The following is a 20,805-nucleotide window of genomic DNA, read 5'->3' as shown; positions in this document are numbered from 1 at the left end:
CATGTTTTCCATGGAACGACAGTTTTTATGGGGGAGCGTATTAAATTGTTTTTCTAGTAACAGTATTTCAAGGAAATACACTTCAAATGGGAATATCATTTCAATCACTTTGGCGCATCAAATCTCTGAAGGTTTTTGAGGTCAGTCACAATTTTCCTCCAAACTTCTCTAACTCCCACCATGACCCTATTTCCTCCTAATCGCCCCAGATCCCTTTACACCTGGCAATTCCAGCGGGTTTTCCCAACGGTCTCCTTCCATCTGGTAATTCTCCCCAACTAGCTTTCATCAGGGATTGTTTTTCTCATCTTATTCTAGTCTTCTACTTTTAAGTAGTGCTACAACATCTAGTTTCAGGTACAGACCTCTAATTTCTCTATTCTTCCTGATTCGCCACTGTGCATTGTCTTGAATGGGACCAAAAATCTTTTCTCAATATTTTGTTTTCAAAAATTATATTGCAACATGATAAAGCAACTGAATTCTACGAAACATAACGAAAGAAGTGTCTTCTTTGTAGCGCCATTTTCTTCAGCTGAGGTAGCTGGTCAGATAAGAATTCCCTATTCTTGAGTCTGGCAATATAATTTGATAGTGGCGGGCAATTTCTGTGTGGGGCGATGTCGGAGGGATGGTAAAGGGGAGCATCACTTGAATTCGGCAGAACTCAGGAGAGAAATAAAACTACTGAAAGTAACGTGTTCTCTACAATCAATACGCATTCCGAAATTTGAAGTTAAAATCCAGAAAAATTAAAGATTCTTTGTCAAAATAAATCAGATTGAAAGAATATAACAATTTTAATACATTTAAAAACTTCTACAAAAAAATGTACGCCACGTGTAGGAGTGCTTGATTATAGAAATCTGCAGTGAGAGAGTTTGGCGACCAACTCGAGAACTCATTACAGCGCCCCCACGGTGGAGATCTAAATGAGGAATTATGAAAATAACGCAGTCATTTGTCAGAGTTAAAATATCAAAAAGATTAAAGCAGTGACCACACATGCTGCCAGTCCCAACAGCGTGAACGGAATTGGGTTTCTTCTGCGATTGTCACTTTTTTTTAGCAATAATGAAAAAACGGTGTTTGTGTACAATAGTTACATCGCAGAACTCAATCACGTTATGTACAGTGTGAGGTATTGGTGAACTGGGTACGCTACTGTAACTGTTTTAATTGCAAACCAAACTATGATTACTAGCAACTAGAATATTTGAGATAGACGAGCTTACAGATGGTGACATATTGGACCAGTTGAATAAAAATCACTAAAATCTTACAAGTGATTACTAGGCACTGAAAGTTAGTACTGATCATTAATTTTCAATTGACTAAAAATTTATTTTCACTCATAAGTAATACCTGGAAAATTTTCAATCTTCAATGAATAAACAAATGAACAGATACTTAGCCCATATTTTGATGGCCTTGCTAAATAATGTAAAAAATACTCATTTTCTGCAGAGAATATAATGGTAGAAAATAGTGTCCTCTATCAATTCTCAGAAGTTTCTTTGAATTATTGGAACTGATATTCCTTCTGTTTTTTTTTTTTTGCACTTTTTTCTCCGTGTGAATCTTGAATTAACCCGAACGACAGACAAATTCAAGCTACAGGAAAGCGAATATTTTCTGTGGCAAAGAGCGTACATTTTGAGGCTCGATGATAATTAAGAACACAGCGTCTTGAAGCACATATTAGAGTATCTAACTTATTAATTTACTTCCATGATTACATAACATAGAAAATGGTGTAAAATATTATTTTCCCTATGCAACGTAATTTACGTAAAATATTGTGACAGCGACATGAGATTCGAACTCACGACCAGCGTCCCGCAAGAAAGCAGATCGCGCGGAGCACGGAGGAATGGCGCGCGGCGAAGAGGGGAAAGGGCCAACGCGGCGAGAGAGTGGGGCGAGAGTGCGCGCGCATCTGGTGCTGGTAGAGAGGAGAGGGCTCTGGCTTTTTCTGGAGTGCCATCTCTAGAGACGCGTGGAACCTTCGAGGCTACGTCGCTGTGGTTATAAATTACGGACGCGAAGGAACGACAGCAGTTTTCAGTTGATTAGTGAGCCAGTCAGTGAGAAAGCCAGAGCAAGCAAGCCAGTCTTGTGTACCGGAGTTCGACTCGAGTGTGCGTTCGCAACTGCGTCAGCATCTGAAGGCCTGAGTTCGAGTGCAGTGGACCGCAGTTGGAGGGACCTGAGTTCGAGTGCAGTGGACCGCAGTTGGAGGGACCTGAGTTCGAGTACAGTGAACTGTCTCTGAAGGTCTGTGGTTCGAGATACTGTGAACTCGAGTGACTGAGATAGAAGAACTGTGAACTGAGAACTGGTAGTTCTGATTTGTAAATAGTGCTTTGTAAATATTAGTTAAGATTAACAGTTCATTGTTGTGCGTAATAGTCCAAGTAAACTGTCATTGTCGTCGGTGGAGTGCTATAACGAATACTGTGTTGAGTGAAGATCCAATTGTTGACGAGAGCGTTTAAGGTGAATTGTAGAAAGGAATTATTGTTGTGACGAATAAATTACATTGTTGTAACTAATAAAATTCACAATATGTTTCATGTATTTTACGCGCTAACTCTTAAAATCGCCAGTTCCTCTGTTGGACCCTTTGTAACAATTAATTCTGTTTGTTTCAGATATAAAATTCCTCGTGTCTTCAAGATGGATGAAAATGTGAGCGACGTTCTTATTGAACGTCTGAAGTTGTTTGCAGCGACGCCCCAAGAGAGCTTGGACGGTTTTCGTTCAGTCGCTGCTAGGCTGCACAGCCGGGCCGCATCGCATGGTGAGTTGAACGCCTCACAGCGGTCTGGATTCGATTCCCGATAATCTCTTGGAGTTGCAGTACACGTGACAAGCTTTCTTCAGATATGCGTATTTCTCTTGCTTCTTGTATCCCAACATGTCTCCGTATCGCCTTAAAGAGAACTCAACATATTTTTAGTAACATCTGTGGTATAAAAAAATAATTGGCTGGGAATTTTATAGGCTTACGTGTTTTCCTAAAGTTGTCCATTTCATATTTTACATATTGTTTTAACTCATAATGTTTAAAGAAAGAAGAGCTCACTTTTTATACTGTACCAGAGCGTTTAGAATATGTTCTAACCGCTCTGACTGTACCATAGGCTGTCCGCAAGTCTGATAAGCACGAAATCTGATTGAGATATGCACCAAGAAGTATAATCTGCAGGGTTTACACACACATACACACATGATTTATTATAATGCCACCGGCATAGCTCTGTCGGCTAAGGCGCTTGCCTACCGATCCGAAGTTGCGCTCGGGCTCGGGTTCGACCCCTGCTTGGGCTAATTACCTGGTTGGATTTTTTCCGAGGTTTTCCCCCACCGTAAGGCAAATGTCAGGTAATATATGACGAATCCTCGGCCTCATCTCGCTATCACCAATCCCATCGACGCTAAATAACCTCGTAGTTTATACAGCGTCGTTAAATAACCAAGTAAAATAAAATACAATTTATTATATTAAATTTGTCGTGAATTTTCTCGGAAATAAGCTGTTTCTGCGAAAAATTTTAGTTTCTGCTGTAAAAACGAAAATAGGTATTTTTAAAACTATTTTAAAGAAATACAGTAAGTAGGGCCAATATTACTTTTGAAGATGTTAGCTGCGAAAGAATAGGGAGATAAGTTATTTGAGAATTCTGTCATTTTCTTTATTGGCTTAGGAACAATGATGACTGAGTTTTAGTGTAAAACTGACTTAAGTAACAATAATGCTGATTTACAAACGGTACAATTATTATTATTATTATTATTATTATTATTATTATTATTATTATTATTATTATTATTATTATTATTATTATTATTATTTCATTCATTCATAGTTTTGTGCGCAAGGAAAGGTCTTTCACTGCAAACACAGCATTCTCTTTTCTTTCTTATTTTCTGCCTTCCTCTTAGTCTCCGCATAATATCCATATATCTTAATGTCGTCTATCATCTGATATATTCTTTTGCCTCGAACTTTTCTCCTGTTCACCATTCCTATATGTAGACAGTTTTCTAAATCAGTGACCCACCCAATTTATTCTTGATCAGTTTCATTATTATTATCAGCGTTATTTAGTATGATTGTTGCAAATACAAATACCGAGCATGAAATTATTGCTAATTAAAATTTTGTAAGTGTATGACATTACACGGTGAAAAACAAATTTTCACGAAATTACTGACATTTTAAAGCGTAATTCTGATATTTTATTCATTTTTCACGAAAGATTTATAAATGTTTCACTAAAAAGTCTGGTCGTGCAATCTACCTTGGAGCAAGTACTCCGAAGTTACTCGTAAAAATTTAATAACTTTTAACTCATAATTTTTATTAAGGAATTCCGGTGTTAAGGAAAGAAGACCTCACATTTTTGTACCGTACAGGCTTTCAAGGAATAAGTTACCCAAGACATCTGTGTAGACTTCTTGTTCTTGACCTCTTCAAATAAATTCCTTTTACAAGGTAATTATTTCGATGCCAGTATGGTTCGATCTCTAGATTCCTGCAATGTTTGTATTAATTGATGTTCTTCGTGGTGGTTTTGGATAAAGTGCTAAAACAGTTCAGTAAAATTATAGGCTTTTCTCTTTAGTGGAGATCAGAAACGATTCGTCCCCATTAATTAATTAATTAATTAGAAAGGCAGTCATTTTCTGTTATCTGTGAGGCAGTAAATATTTCTTCGTGCCAAGACCTTCGTTATCTTGTTGCCCACACTACGGTTTTAAGTCCCTACTCATATTTACGTGGCATAGTGTGATATGAGGAAAGTAGACTACAAGATACTCTGAACCTGACTTGCTGTGATATAAATTATTCATAAGTATACTCCCACAGAAGCGGAGTGATTCCTTCGAACCGTGGACTGCAGCGGAGTCGATAACAGCGGGAGAGTCCGGAATAGCATCTCGTAATCATTCGAACGTTGAATATTCTAATGAATCGCTACCGAAAATAAAATACTTGACCTGGTTCGGTTTTTACATTAATTTTACCTGTTTTTTTTTTAATACAATTCCTCACATTATGCAGTCGCTATGGAAACGAATAACAAGCGTAACTTTTTATGAAAATATCTGGCCGATGTTCGTACAACAGACTTCCCTATTAGTTACGACGGAGCGTGATGAGGTATCATTTTGGAAGTTCAGTGACTGGTTCGAATTGGACTGACCTGAAATAACTTAGAGTTGCATTTGTGAAACTTTTGGCTCGTGATGAGATAGCTATTCTGATATAGTAAGTCGTGATGTATTCGCTAATATTTGAATTCAAGGCCCTTAGAGATAATTTTGAAACATCCTATGATGTTTTCAATGCAGTATCTTATGTTACGCTTTTTTCCGCCTAACTCTCCCCAATATTCCTATTTCACATCCACATACTCAACCAGCCAACCCATCGTCCATTGTTTTGTAATTGAGGTTAAGAACGAAACATATTTTCTAGGAAAATGATGCTGTTGGGATAACTGTTATTCTTAATTAAATTATTTAAGTTGGTCGGAGTAAAAAAAGGAAATGGTCTGTAAATGGGATACCTATTGAATGCGTTTCCAGATTCATGTACTTAGGAGTAGTAATAGATAATAGGGGAAATTGGAAAGTGCAAAATGAAACAGCGATAAATAAAGGAAAGAATCCACTACAATCAGCAGATACATGTTTGAATAAGTGATCGAATTTGGGAGTGAAGGATTTTCTAAATGTGTACAGGGCATTAATACCGAAAATACTATACAGGGTGTAAGGGATATAAGTGCCGTCCTTTTGACATTTGTCGGGGATGGTCTACAGGGTCAAAAAGTGTCCATACAACATGGGTCAAAACTTGATAGTTTTCCCAGAACAAATATTTCTTCTCTTATTTTATTCGCGTTATATCGTTAGTAAAATTACGAAAACAATTACATCAGAGCATCACGCACATGGCAGATTTCAGCTGCATGACTGTATAAAGGAAAGAGCGATTTGATGCAACGGAAAAGTCCAAAGGCAGAAGAAAGAAAAGCAGGTATACAAACGTCAGAAAGTTTCCGAATGCCCACACCACCAAATTTAATTGGGAGAGAGGCTTGAGTCCAACTAGTATCGGTATAGCTAGCAAAGAGTTAATATTAGTTTAAATACATATTTGTGTAATCTTGCAGTGTAGGCTTTCACGGCCGGAGTCTATAGATGTAGATTCATTTTCCGGGCTGAGAGGCCGTGGTCTATTAGTTGGTTTTATACCAGACGTTTCGTCTGCAACTGCGGCAGACATCTTCAGTGGAGTAAACTGAAGATGTCTGCCGCAGTTGCAGACGAAACGTCTGGTATAAAACCAACTAATAGACCACGGCCTCTCAGCCCGGAAAATGAATCTACATCTACATATTTGTGTGTTCTATTACGTTTTCGTGAAATTAAATAAAATTTCATCTTTAAATTTGTTAATATTCTGGCGTGAGAGACGTGGCAACGTGTTCAGCAGGCAGTACTCTGCACAGACGTACGTACATGTCAGCTGAGTTCTCCCTGTCCATAGGTCTACTGCCGAGCGGATGGCAGTTCGGTACCAGGTATTCGATAAACAACTTACAATGTCATTCACAGTTTAGGAATACCATATGTTATTAATTTATGGAGAAAGTCGTCGCAATTCAAGTGAGGCAAGAAGATAATAATAATGTTATGTTTTATTTAACGACGCTCGCAACTGCAGAGGTTATATCAGCGTCGCCGGATGTGCCGGAATTTTGTTCCACAGGAGTTCTTTTACATGCCAGTAAATCTACTGACATGAGCCTGTCGCATTTAAGCACACTGAGGCAAGAAGATGTACCGTCAATGTTTTCCGCAATGAAGGTTACCTAATCGGCGAACTTTTGTAGCGGTTTCTCAACGATTATTAGAAACTAGGAGTCTCTTACCTCGTTTCGAAAATCACACAAACAGAAATTTCTTTAAAAATGGTACTGCTTTATGGAAGCGGGAGAGATCAAAATGTTGCATTTGAAAAAGTTCTTGTGATTTTGTGCAGTAAAGTATTATTGTTTATTTTTTAGACGTACAGTAAAAAATGGACCAATATTGCAAATATTGTTAAATAAAATGTAAATTTACCATAATGTTCTATTAATGAGACTGAAAGTTTGTGTTTGCTGCTCGTTTTATGTAAACAACGGTCCGCCCCTGCATTAGAACAGAGCATTTGTTTTGTACCGGTATATCTGTATCCGCTTGAGCTGTACTGTGTACGTGTAAACTTCCTCCTCCCCATCCAGCAACGTTGCCAAACTTCTAATATTGTAAACTTTAATAAATAATTAGTTAAATATTGAAATTAGAAAAAAAAATTGTGAGGACATTTTTCCTTCCTTATGACATGAACAATCATCAGTTAAAATAATGGCACTTATACCCCCTTACACCCTGTATAACGTTGAAATATTGGGCAATACAAAGACAGGTATAAATATCGGTAAATTAAGAGCTAAATTGTGCACAATCTGGCATCTCGAGTTCAGATGGCTCACCCCTAACTTTGCCGGTGGTCCAAACGAGTTAAAATAAATTAAGAATGCGGACGCCATCAATCGTGTTCCTTGTAAAATCTGTTGCGTGTTTTCTTTCAGATAAGCGCATGAAAGAAAGAACGCTGGAGAGCATACTGTACAAAGATGGCGGTATTTTACCACTTCTGATTGAACTGTTAGAGGTAAGTGCAGGATTCAGCATTTCTAAATTAAACTGATAGTTGCGCTGGTATGATTCGTTCAGTTTTACTGTTCTTGATATGTAAGTCATGTACTGGATGATTCACGTGTAATCTGTACTAATTCAGGAAAAAAAAAAAAATATATATATAGGCTTATAAAATACATAAGCACAGAATTCAGATTTCTTTTAATTACGTCCCATATACAGGGTGATTCAGACCACCCGTAACAGTAATTTATTTCGGAAACTAGTGCATCAAAATTTTCGAGACAAAAATATTTATGACTAAAGCACATGTGAACTTTCACTTAAGCTTGATTTCATCAATCAGCTCTAACAGGAAGTAGGGTCAGTGGCGTATCACTTTAAAATTTCAAATGGGAGTCCGGTCAAATTTGGTACCATTTGATAGAGCTCTTCAAAACAAACAACTTTCATAGGAAACGTTTTTATCAATTCCTACTCTTTCAATGAGAAAGCGTACGAAAAGACAATGCCATCAATATTGAGAAATGTTACAATACGAAAATGTAAACAAGACAATTAATGTTGACAGATGTTACTGAAAACTGGACAATGCCATTAATTTTTACAAATGTTGAAACTGTCTGCCGCTCTGAGCAGCACACACCCGTACAGTACTCTTGTTCTAACACTGTCAGTGACTCCTAATACATTTTCTTCTCGTAACATTTCTCAGTAATAATGGCATTATCTTTTCATACGTTTTCTCATTGAAAGAATAGGAATTAATAAAAATTTTTCCTATGAAAGTTGTTTGTTTTGAAGAGCTCTATCAACAGGTACCCTATTTGACACCGACTCCCATTTGAAATTTTAAAGTGATACGCCACTGACCCTACTTCCTGTTAAGATTGATTGATGAAATCAAGCTCAAGTGAAAGTTCACATGTGCTTTAGTCAAAAATATTTTTGTCTGGAAAATTGTAATGCACTAGATTCCGAAATAAATGACTTAACGGTGGTCTGAATCACCCATTGCCTTTTGTACGTTTTCTCATTGAAAGAGTAGGAATTAATAAAAACGTTTCCTATGAAAGTTGTTTGTTTTGAAGAGCTCTATCAAGAGGTACCCTATTTGACACCGACTCCCATTTGAAATTTTAAAGTGATACGCCACTGACCCTACTTCCTGTTAAGATTGATTGATGAAATCAAGCTCAAGTGAAAGTTCACATGTGCTTTAGTCAAAAATATTTTTGTCTCGAAAATTTTAATGCACTAGTTTCCGAAATAAATGACTTACGGGTGGTCTGAATCACCCTGTACGCCCGCTCGTCAACTTAATTTCAGTAAATGCTGTACTAACTTCAATCCTACAACTATAATAATCGATAAAACAACAAATGTTTATCTTTCTGTGAATAATAATAGTAATAATAATAATAATAATAATAATAATAACAACAACAATAGAAAAGTAATAAAATGAATTACAAGGCTCCATGGTTATATTATAGGTTAAATGGGTGGAAAAGTTTGAGAAACATTGGGCTAGAGTTTGATATAAATAAATTAAGCAAGTTATTCGAAAAGTGGCAAGGCCCTATGTCAAGTTTGGAGATCATGGTCCAAATAAACAAACCCAGCTTGCCAGCGGACGTATTACATGCATCGTTTTAGTTGATGCGGTCAGTTCCGAGGGAAGTAGTATTATTGTTCTGAGGAATCGTGACGTCCACGGCTTCGCGTGGGACCATGGCATTGTAAACACGGATGCTTTTGACAGGAGTAAAGAAAGGGTGACTGCGTTGGGTTTGATTGTGGCTTCAGTTGGTAAAAGGAAAAACATGCATTGCTATTGTATGCTTGACTTTTGTACACAGTCCTAACAAAAAGAGCATTAATCAACAGATAATAGAGGTGAACTTTTTCTTGGTTAAAATGCCATTTAGTGCAGTGATTTTTAATCTTTCTGAACTGTCGGTGTACTGACTGACTTATTGAAGACACACCAGTTTCTTTGAAGGAGAAATTTTAAATTAAAAAACTAGTATTAACATTGTGTTTGAAGTAATCATGTTCTTATGTATTTATACAGTATAATACATATTTCTCACCTAGGATAACTTCTTCTTCTTCTTCTTCTTCTTCTTCTTCTTCTTCTTCTTCTTCTTCTTCTTCTCGTGGTACTACAGCCATTTGCCAGCCTTGACCGCCCCAACAATTGTCCTCCATCTCATCCTATCACGTGCTGCTCTCCTCACCGATGTGAAAGTTTGGGGTGGCTAAGAAACGGTTGGGGGTGTTTCAAGAAGTGTAATATGTCGTATGCATCTTCATTATTCTGTCGTTTTGCACTCTAGACTCTAGTTATACTAGCGAAATCAACCGAGGACGCATATGGGAGGCAGGGCGTCTTATCGAAAGTGGTACGCCTTGTAGTCTTGAAGACGAAAAGTGGATCAAGCGTTAGCAAAGCGAATTTTGATCGTGAATTTCTTTGTATTAAAATTCTGTGGCTTCAAGGCAATATGTGACGTCATTTCTTGCAGTTTTTCAGATGCAAGCATTTAAATTTTGAACGACCGTATAAAATGTTTCATAGCAACGGATTAAGGCTCATTCACAATGAAAATTAAACATAACGTAAGCGTTAACTTAACGTTACAGTAAAATCAAGAAGTCATGCCATCATTCACGATGGGAACATAAACATAACAGCAAACATACGTGGTAACCATGGAAACATAACAACGACGCCATTTCCTCATATTCTGTCGTATACTTCAGCGCTCCACGATTGTGTTCTGTTTGCAGATCACGTAAGCATAAGCATGAAAGTTTGGAGTTTGCAAACTTTCATGTTAACGTCTTACGGTAATGTTTATGTCAATGCTTATGTGAATCATTGTGAATGATCCCATTTGGTAGCCTGGGCGCAAACTTCTGTGTTTATGTTACGGTTATGTTTAATTTTCATTGTGAATGAGCCTTTAGAAAGAAAAATAATAGAGATGCACATGCCATCTTTTGCCGCAATAAAGATACCATAAGAATGCACAACATATCGCAAAATCTCATTTTCGCCCAAAAAAAAAATTGACGTGTGTTCCCATGTATTCTCTACATTTAGATATTCTAGTGATCTTGTTTAGTCAACTGTCCTAAGACAGGTCTGAACCTCACAAGTATACCAACGAGGTATAGGCCCTATCATGAGACAACTAAGCCAGGAGACAATGGCCAGTTCCTTTCGCTCTTCATTGCATACATCGCTGACTAGCTGCATACAGTATTCCACTAATCAGACTTCAGATGCATACAAATAATTGTTCTTCCTCTGACATATCGTCAAGTGAGATGTACTGCCTGATAATAATAGGTGTACATATCAGCTAGAACCTCAATCAGAGGATTGTCGTTACGTATTTTTCAGACATTAACATGATCTGATTTTTGATATAATACCCATAGAAAATGCTTAACCCAAGTGCGGCCTTTATGTACTACATTTTCCTTTTCACTGCTTTGTTAGCAGCGATGATGAACATGAGCCACTGCCACTACTACGACCTACTTTATCATTCTGTTCCCGTTCATTGCAGTTTTATTTTGGGCAGTTTTCTTTAGTCAGAATTTACCCATTATCAATAGTTGCATCGCAATCGCTGATCACTTAAGCACACAATCACGACTTCGATCATCACAAGAAACGAACACTGGAACTGAATGTTGATAACGGTTACTTTTAAATTTCGGAGCAAATTTAATTGTTTATGAAAATGTTGAACATTAATAATAATAAATGAAGAGTCCACTGCAAGAATGATGGATGTCACTTTCTTGTCGAAAATGAACCAAGACTGTCAATTATTAATAAGTATTTAATGAATTTCAATCTTAAGGCATATAAACTTGCAAACGTTTATTTGCTATTTAATAACAATATATGAACGTTTTCGCCGTTTAGGGCATCTTCAGATATAACAAAACATATTATCTGGACCTATGATAACATATTATGCAAACAACAAGGAAAATAGAGAACAATATATATGGTACATGAAATTCATGAGCTTTATGTAGATATAACATGAAACAGGATGAATATTGAGATAATCTTTGAATTTGAACTTCGACTGGACGAATGTTTTATTTTATACATATAGCTCATGTTACAATTAATATACAATGTTTAAAATTTGTCAATGTTAAGATTTAAAATGATGATAATAAAATATTTAAAGTAATCATGGCTGAAAGTTGTCGTAAGTTACAAGATAGTATGCGTAGTTAATGTTCTTGTGTTTTGTAACTATTTCGCTTAGAGAGGCCGTTGGCATTTCAGTGGATGTTGTTTTACATTGATGACTACTTTACAGTTGATATACAGTGATTAAATTAGCCAAAGTTAAAATTTTATAATGAAGATAATAAAATATTTAGAGTAATCATGGCTGGGAATTGTCGTAAGTTCAAGATAGTTTTCGTAGTTGATGTTGTGTGTTTTGTAATTGTTTCACTTAAAGGTCATTGACTTTGAAATGGCTACTCTGATGTGATGACATCCTATTACGTATTCTCAGGTTTATTGAAGTATAAATGAAGAAGTTCTATAAATTTGTGTGTACTGGTGTTGATGTGTTGGAGGTTTTAAGAGAACCATGTACCATATATATTGTTCTCTATTTTCCTTGTTATTTGCATAATATGTTATCATAGGTCCAGATAATATGTTTTGTTATATCTGAAGATGCACTAAACGGCGAAAACGTTCATATATTGTTATTAAATAGCAAATAAACATTTGCAAGTTTATATGCCTTAAGATTGAAATTCATTAAATACTTATTAATAATTTACCAGGCATATTGATATAGAAAAATGAATTGTAAATTACTCAAGACTGTCAATGCATAGCTTAAGACATATAGAATGTACATACAGAGTTATATGGCATTAACACTGATAGTCATTGTCCAGTAATGATCAGAAAATCACAGTTAAGCTTTGAGCGCTAAGCATTTCAAACTTTCAATTGCTTCTCCTGAAAAATGTGTTCCAAATGACATCCATCATTCTTGCAGTGGACTCTTCAATTTAACTGATATTATGCAAGAATACAATCGAATATACCGTTAATTTGAACTGTTAATTTTGTATTATCATTTCCGCTTGGTAATACTTATGACCCTTAGTTTTCGATTGCAGTAATTAATAGATCTGAACTGGACTGAAAAAATATGGATCATAGACAAAGAAATGGAGTCACAGTTGCATCACGTGTTTCACCGATCTCAAATGCATGAGGAAAGAAAAGGGGGGGGGGACATTGTGAATTACGTCACTAACATTTTCATTGCGACAGGTGATCCTCTCCATGGATTTCAAATAACCATTTTGGGCGTATGTCTTGATTCATCTTTCAAACAAATTAATTCTTTTCCAACACGAGGAATTATTTGGGGGAGGGAGGAGGCCCCTCTATTAATTTTATTGTGGGGCAGGCGACATTCCTGGCTCTATAAGTTGAGGGGGCAGAAAGTGCCTTGGTCCTCTTGAAGTCGGCGCCTATGAATCAGTTTAAACGGCACTTTAATTCTTACTTGTAACCGTAATTTACAATCTCTAAAGGCCCATTCACAATGAAAATTAAACATAACCGTAACATAAACACAGAAGTTTGTGCCCAGGCTACCAAATGGGATCATTCACAATGATTCACATAAACATTGACATAAACATTACCGTAAGACGTTAACATGAAAGTTTGCAAACTCCAGACTTTCATGCTTATGCTTACGTGATTTGCAAACAGAACACAATCGTGGAGCGCTGAAGTATACGACAGAATATGAGGAAATGGCGTCGTTGTTATGTTTCCGTGGTTACCAAGTATGTTTGCGGTTATGTTTATGTTCCCATCGTGAATGATGGTATGACTTCTTGATTTTACCGTAACGTTAAGTTAACGCTTACGTTATGTTTAATTTCCATTGTGAATGAGCCTTAAACCTTGCAACCTTTGCAACCAACACTCCACTCCCCAAATATAATAATAAGCAACGCGAGTGCTTCTTTTCTGCCAGGCCCCTTACATTGTCGCATGTCAGCCTACTGTCTTAACGGAGGTTTCGAAATTGCAATGCTGCTTTGTAATTCTTCTCTGGCCAATTTCCATCGCAGTGTCGTTACGAAGCGCTATACATCTGGCCTGCAATTTGTCACTGTTGCAGCAACACGTTCCTGTCACACGACTTTCATTCCTGAAAACTGTGTTATAGTGCAACAACATCTATCAGCTGACGGGATGCGCTAAATTCAAGTGGACGATCTTTGTAAAGTGATCGTGTGCAAAGCTGAGTGGGTATCTACAGAGAGTCGAAACGAAGAAAACAAGTTGGCTTCATTTGTTGAGCTCTTTTTAAACATTGCGTAGGAGGGGAGCGGCATTGTAGCATTTCCATTTGTCGCATCCACATCATCAGCTAGGTTTGGGAGTTAGCTTTAGCCCGTTCCATCCCTATTTAATGTGTTCTCTTGTTCTCTATCGTAATTCCATCCCTTGGTTGCTACGTCACGCAACATGCGGTTCAGGTATGGTTACGAGATGAAAAAATGAAAAGCAGGACTTTTATCTTAAAAGCAGGATTTTACACGAAAAAGCAGAACATGATCACGTGACTCTTATTTTCAGTATTTTACGTAAATAATCAGGTAAATTGTTACACTGCCAGGAACTTCTTCAGTGGACCAAACACGTGGTAATCACTGGGGCGAGATATGGACTGTACGATGGATGCTCCCATCCGAATGACTGCAGATGGGCGAAGCGACGGTCCTGTTTACATACAGGTCTTTCACTGCAAACCCATCTTTCTCCAATCTTTTCTATTTTCTGCCTTCCTCTTAGTCTCCTCATATGATCCATATAGCTTAATGTCGTCTATCATCTGATATCTTCTTCTGCCCCGAACTCTTCTCCTGTTCACCATTCCTTCCAGTGCATCCTTCAGTTGGCAGTTTCTTCTCAACCAGTGATCCAATCAATTCCTTTTCTTCTTCTTCGTCAGTTTCAGGATCATTCTTTCTTCACCCACTCTTTCCAACACACCTTCATTTCTTTTTCTGTCTGTCCATTTCACACGTTCCATTCTTCTCCATATCCACATTTCAAATGCTTATATTCGCTTCTCTTCACTTCGTCGTAATGTCCGAGTTTCTGATCCATACAATGCCACACATAGCACTTCACTAGTCTCTTTCTTAGTTCTTTTTCCAGAGGTCCGCAGAATGTTCCTTTTTCTATTAAAAGCTTCCTTTGCCATTGCTATCCTCCTTTTGACTTCCTGGCAGCAGCTCATGTTACTGCTTATAGTACACCCCAAGTATTTGAAGCTGTCCACTTGCTCTACTGCCGCATTTGGTATTCGCAAGTTTACCTTATTTATTTTTCTTCCCATAACCATGGTCTTCGTCTTATTGGCATTTATCTTCGTCCTATACTGCTCACAGCTATCATTTAGCTCTAGTAGATATCCCTTAGTATCATCTCCTCTTCTACTAACAACGCCATATCATCAGCAACTCTTATGCACTTTATTCTTCTTCCTCCCATGTTTGCCACAATATTGAGGCAATATTACATAATGAAACTAATTGAAGTAAAGTAAGAACTGTTGCCATTTATTACGAGACATCGCTGAGTCGGACTTCTTCAAGTTTTCCCGAAATTTGGAATTTATATTTGTGTATTGAAATATAAAATTGGAAATTTATCTTTTGAAGTGGTGGAGAAGTTCAAATATCTGGGAGCAACAGTAACAAATATAAATGATACTTGGGAGGAAATTAAACACAGAATAAATATGGGAAGTGCCTGTTATTATTCGGTTGAGAAACTTTTATCATCCAGTCTGCTGTCGAAAAATCTGAAAGTTAGAATTTATAAAACAGTTATATTACCGGTTGTTCTTTATGGTTGTGAAACTTGGACTCTCACTTTGAGAGAGGAACATAGGTTAAGGGTGTTTGAGAATAAGGTGCTTAGGAAACTATTTGGAGCTAAGAGGGATGAAGTTACAGGAGAATGGAGAAAGTTACACAACACAGAACTGCACGCATTGTATTCTTCACCTGACATAATTAGGAACATTAAATCCAGACGTTTGAGATGGGCAGGGCATGTAGCACGTATGGGCGAATCCAGAAATGCATATAGAGTGTTAGTTGGGAGGCCGGAGGGAAAAAGACCTTTAGGGAGGCCGAGACGTAGATGGGAAGATAATATTAAAATGGATTTGAGGGAGGTGGGATATGATGATAGAGAATGGATTAATCTTGCTCAGGATAGGGACCAATGGCGGGCTTATGTGAGGGCGGCATTGAACCTGCGGGTTCCTTAAAAGCCAGTAAGTAAGTAAGTGTTATTTCGACAAGGGATTACCTGCCATTTGTTTTGCAGTGCGACCCTCGCAGAAACTCAACTTGTGTGATGTGCACGTATTCAGTAAATGACAGTCTCATAAAATTAAGTTGTTAGTACGTACTCACGGTTTTTTCTTGTTTACGACATAAAGCATTGCACAATTTAAATAGGCAAATTGTTAGTAATTAAACGGCTATTACATCGTGGGAACAGCTGTGCGCGCACGTGTGCTGTCACACGAGATGGATCGCTGGCGGGATGGCCGATGAGCGCTCGCATTAGTTACTCGGCGTTTCGTTACACTTCGGAGGCAACATGACAATATCCCCAGAAAATAGCCAAGGGAGACCTTGGCAGAGGTTCCCCGCTCGAGCGCTTTGATCTTGTACCCCGATAGCGCCAGCTTCTGTATTTACCAACCCGCGTTCTTTGGAGAGGCGCCAGAGCAACCCTGCCCGCTATCAAGCGCCCGAGATTTCAGCAAACTGGGAGAGACGGACGGGATAATAAAACGATCATAGGAATAAATATTTTGCCAGCTCCAGAAACTCATTTGACGTCACTCTCCCAATATTAACTCAATGTCTGGTCTGAGGACTCGCGATCTGAAAATATTTATGAAGACAGCAGCCACTCGCGTTGCCAGTGGGGAAATCCATTGGAGGCGGAAGGGTAAATAGATCTCTGCATCATTTATCTTTTTGTCAGGTCTGTTTACGAAGAATGAGTACAAGTAGGAAGCGTCTCCTACCGCAAAAATGTGACGTAGGCTATTCGAGTTAGATTACCGGTAAGAATTTGAAGTTTTGAGGCTCATTCACAATGAAAATTAAACATAACGTAAGCGTTAACTTAAGAATATAAACGTTACATTAAAATCAAGAAGTCATACCATCATTCACGATGGGAACATAAACATAACCGCAAACATACTTGGTAACCATGGAAATATAACAACGACGCCATTTTCTCATATTCTGTCGTATACTTCAGCGCTCCGCGATTGTGTTCTGTTTGTAAATCACGTAAGCATAAAGGCCCATTCACAATGAAAATTAAACATAACCGTAACATAAACACAAAAGTTTGCGCCCAGGCTACCAAATGGGATCATTCACAATGATTCACATAAGCATTGACATAAACATTACCGTAAGACGTTAACATGAAAGTTTGCAAACTCCAAACTTTTATGCTTATGCTTACGTGATTTGCAAACAGAACACAATCGTGGAGCGCTGAAGTATACGACAGAATATGAGGAAATGGCGTCGTTGTTATGTTTCCATGGTTACCAAGCATGTTTGCGGTTATATTTATGTTCCCATCGTGAATGATCTTGATTTTACCGTAACGTTTATATTCTTAAGTTAACGCTTACGTTATGTTTAATTTTCATTGTGAATGAGCCTTAAGCATGAAAGTTTGGAGTTTGCAAACTTTCATGTTAACGTCTTACGGTAATGTTTATGTCAATGCTTATGTGAATCATTGTGAATGATCCCATTTGGTAGCCTGGGCGCAAACTTCTGTGTTTATATTACGGTTATGTTCAATTTTCATTGTGAATGGTATTTTTCTTCTGAAGGGGCTGGACGTAACTTTTATCTTGCGTTTGTACTGTCTGAAGTGACGTCGACCTTCCCTTTCTTGGTATGTAGCAGTAGTTAAAGGGCTCATGAGGACAAAACGAGTCAAATGGTTTCATCAAGGATAATGTTGGAGCCTATTATTGTTAAGGTTATAAAATGTAAGGCGTTGTTAGCAGAAGAGGAAGTGATATGTTAATGGAGCTAAGTGACAGCTGTAAGCAGTATTGGGTGAAGATAAATTCAAACAAGACTAAGATCATGGTCATCGGAAGAAAAATAAAGGCGGTAAACGTGAGAATTCGAAATGAGGCAGTGGAACAAGTGGGCAACTTAAAATGCTTGAGTTGTAGCCTACTGCAAGTAGTGACGTGAGCTGCTGTCAGGAAGTCAAAGGGAATGGCAAATGAAGCTTTTTTAACAGGAAAAGGCGCATTTTTTGCGAACCTGTGGGAAAAAAACTGAGGAAGATACTAACGAAGTGTTTTTTTGTGGAGTGTGGCATTGTATAACTGTATGTCAGTGATGTCAAAGCAAGCGCATTTTTCTGACCTTGACGTCGTGCGCAGGCATCAAGCGCTAAGTATGGAAAAAGGAAGGGTTGTGTATATGAATAAGCAGCCTGTTGGATTAAGAAAACAGTGGTGCACAAACTTCAAACGGAACGTGAAATTTGATTTCTTTATTTTTATATGACTTCTTTCTGTTTGATATTATCTATATTGTCTGTAAAACAAAAGTACTAACACTGATTTCTTAATATTGCACTTGTGTTTTAAATCTTAATAACATAATAGAGAGTTAAGAAGGAATATTCACTTAAATTCCGTAGTGGTACAACTATACTGTACTAAATGGATGAAACACACAATTCATAAAGAAAGTGATATCCCCCCCCCCCAAAAAAAGAGATTGCGTATGACATAAGTTGGAATTGATATTGATGGTATCTTCAGCCTTATAAAAGTAATCAATAAACTAATGAAAACAATATTACAGTACAAAGCAAAGTTACCTAGGTGCTGTATCTGTTTTAAGTGTAACTAATATTACATAACAAAACTCATATTGCATTATGCTTTTAAGGTGATATTTGTGAGCAACCTCCTATCATCAGAATATTAAATTATTTTCTCGAAATCTGCTGAAGCTATAGAGCTGACATTTTTACAACACATGGGCACGTATCTTTTGCTTATGATGTAACAGTAGTTACTTTATTAATTCATTTCCTTACAAACAATTTCCATGCGAATATTTTCAAAATTTTCAATACACTATCTTCAGTAATACGTATATACGGTATATTAGATTTACGAAAACATTCTGTAAGGCTACTAAATAAATAGGCCTATATCTGAAAATTTCACTTTTCTATACGAAAAGTTGAGAAAATATTTATTTTGAATAAAAAATCAAACTTGTGAAAAATGAGCATTAAAATTAAAACTTACATTCTTATAATGCACTTATACTTCTCAGGCAAATCTAAAAATTAACATGGATACAGTTTTAATAAGTTCTCTTCCCTTTATCTATTGAATCAGTGCTGGCCATCCCTGAATATAGCTCGACCAAGCGGCATATACCACCTCTTTCGTCTGTCTCTTTCCTTTCCGCTGTAAAGTGCTCAGGCTCTCCTGGGCTCTAAAGCGCGCGCTTGCTCCTATGGGCATCAATTGACATGACTGCTGTATGTGGTAATGATAACACTGACAAAGACGATCAGTCTGGCCAGGCGTTCCTTGCTGGTCCTCTGTCGACTCTGTGGTGTCTCCGGGAAGGAAAACAGCCCGTGAGGTCATTTTGAGTGGTCTGTACACCGCCCATCCCTCACAGTACTACTGCTACTCCCTTCACTTACCATAAATAGTTCTTGAAAAAATATATAAGGCCGTCTGTATTGCATAACGAAAAAGAAGCAACAAAGGTAAAAAGGAGGAGAAGAACTTGTCTTGCTGCGTGACTTTAAATTGTCTGTAACCTACATTTCCATTAAAATATTTTCCTGGAGTTACATTCTCGACAGACACAGAAAGTGTTCTCTGTTGTATCGTAGTTGGCAACTGTTCCAAAACCCACAGTATTTTACCCAACATGTCTAGAAGCGTTCCAACGGCAAAATGCAAACCGGAGATTATTTTCTGACCTGAGCTAGCTTTAGTTTCAATATACAGTTGAAAATGGCATTCTTACAAATCAGAAATCACAGTCATACTCGTATTATGTAGTAACCTTGTGAACTGAAAATAGCTACATTAAATTACGAACAAATAACTCTTATTACGGTAATTTCTGTTGCACTTAGAAACGAAATTCAAAAAACATTTGGAACGCCCCCCCCCCAACCCGAGTTACGATGATGAGACATATTTTCTTATACAGGGTTAGTTAAAAGTCCCGCACCACCTAAATAACTTTTGAAGTATACGGTTCAATGACATGAAACTTGGTATGTGAGGATAACCATATGCTAAAAACACAATAATGGTATTACCGAGTTTTTTCTACTTCCGGTTTAACCGGAAGTAACTTCAACTATCTTATTTTAAATGGAACACCCAATATATATTTTTTTATTTTTGAATAAAGCTCATTAAGAGCTCTTCAAAAAGTACCCACACTTGATACTTCTGTACAAATTCAGTGTTGCTAAGTAAAAATGGAAGTGGTGCAAGATATTACTAAAGCCTGATTAAATCATTCCTTAAATGGTTTCTATGATCGAGTGGCACATTGTAAAGCAGCTGAGGGCTACCAATTTGAACACATAATTTAGAAGGTGAGCTAGCTTTGTTTTATTTTTGTTAAGGAAGGCGTTTTTTAATATTCGATACACTTTTCTGTTTTCTTGACTTAGCAACACTGAATTTGTGCAGAAGTATCAAGTGTGGGTACTTTTTGAAAAGCTCTTAATGAGCACCATTCAAAAATAAAAATATATATTGGGTGTTCCATTTAAAATAAGAGAATTGGAGTTACTTCCGGTTAAACCGGAAGTAGAAAAAACTCGGTAATACCATTATTGAGTTCTTAGTATATGGTTATCCTCACATACCAAGTTTCATGTCACTGAACCGTATG

General features: G+C 37.3%; 1 protein-coding gene across 3 annotated transcripts in view; it reads left to right on the top strand.

Annotated features, from left to right (window-relative positions):
- LOC138702125 (cytosolic carboxypeptidase 1-like) overlaps positions 1-20,805 on the top strand; it is a 225,387-nt gene that overhangs the window by 13,885 nt on the left and 190,697 nt on the right. For all 3 annotated transcript variants that reach the window (XM_069829721.1, XM_069829719.1, XM_069829720.1), the window contains exons 2-3: positions 2,655-2,803; positions 7,656-7,738. In XM_069829721.1, coding sequence (XP_069685822.1) covers positions 2,680-2,803; positions 7,656-7,738 — 207 coding nt within the window. In that variant the 5' untranslated portion in view covers positions 2,655-2,679. The remainder of the gene's footprint in view (positions 1-2,654; positions 2,804-7,655; positions 7,739-20,805) is intronic.

The sequence above is a fragment of the Periplaneta americana genome, chromosome 6 (assembly GCF_040183065.1).
Source record: "Periplaneta americana isolate PAMFEO1 chromosome 6, P.americana_PAMFEO1_priV1, whole genome shotgun sequence".
In the NCBI taxonomy this organism is placed as follows: Eukaryota; Metazoa; Arthropoda; class Insecta; order Blattodea; family Blattidae; genus Periplaneta; species Periplaneta americana.
The sequence above is the reverse complement of the archived record's forward strand: the minus strand, read 5'-3'. Positions and strand labels throughout refer to the sequence as shown.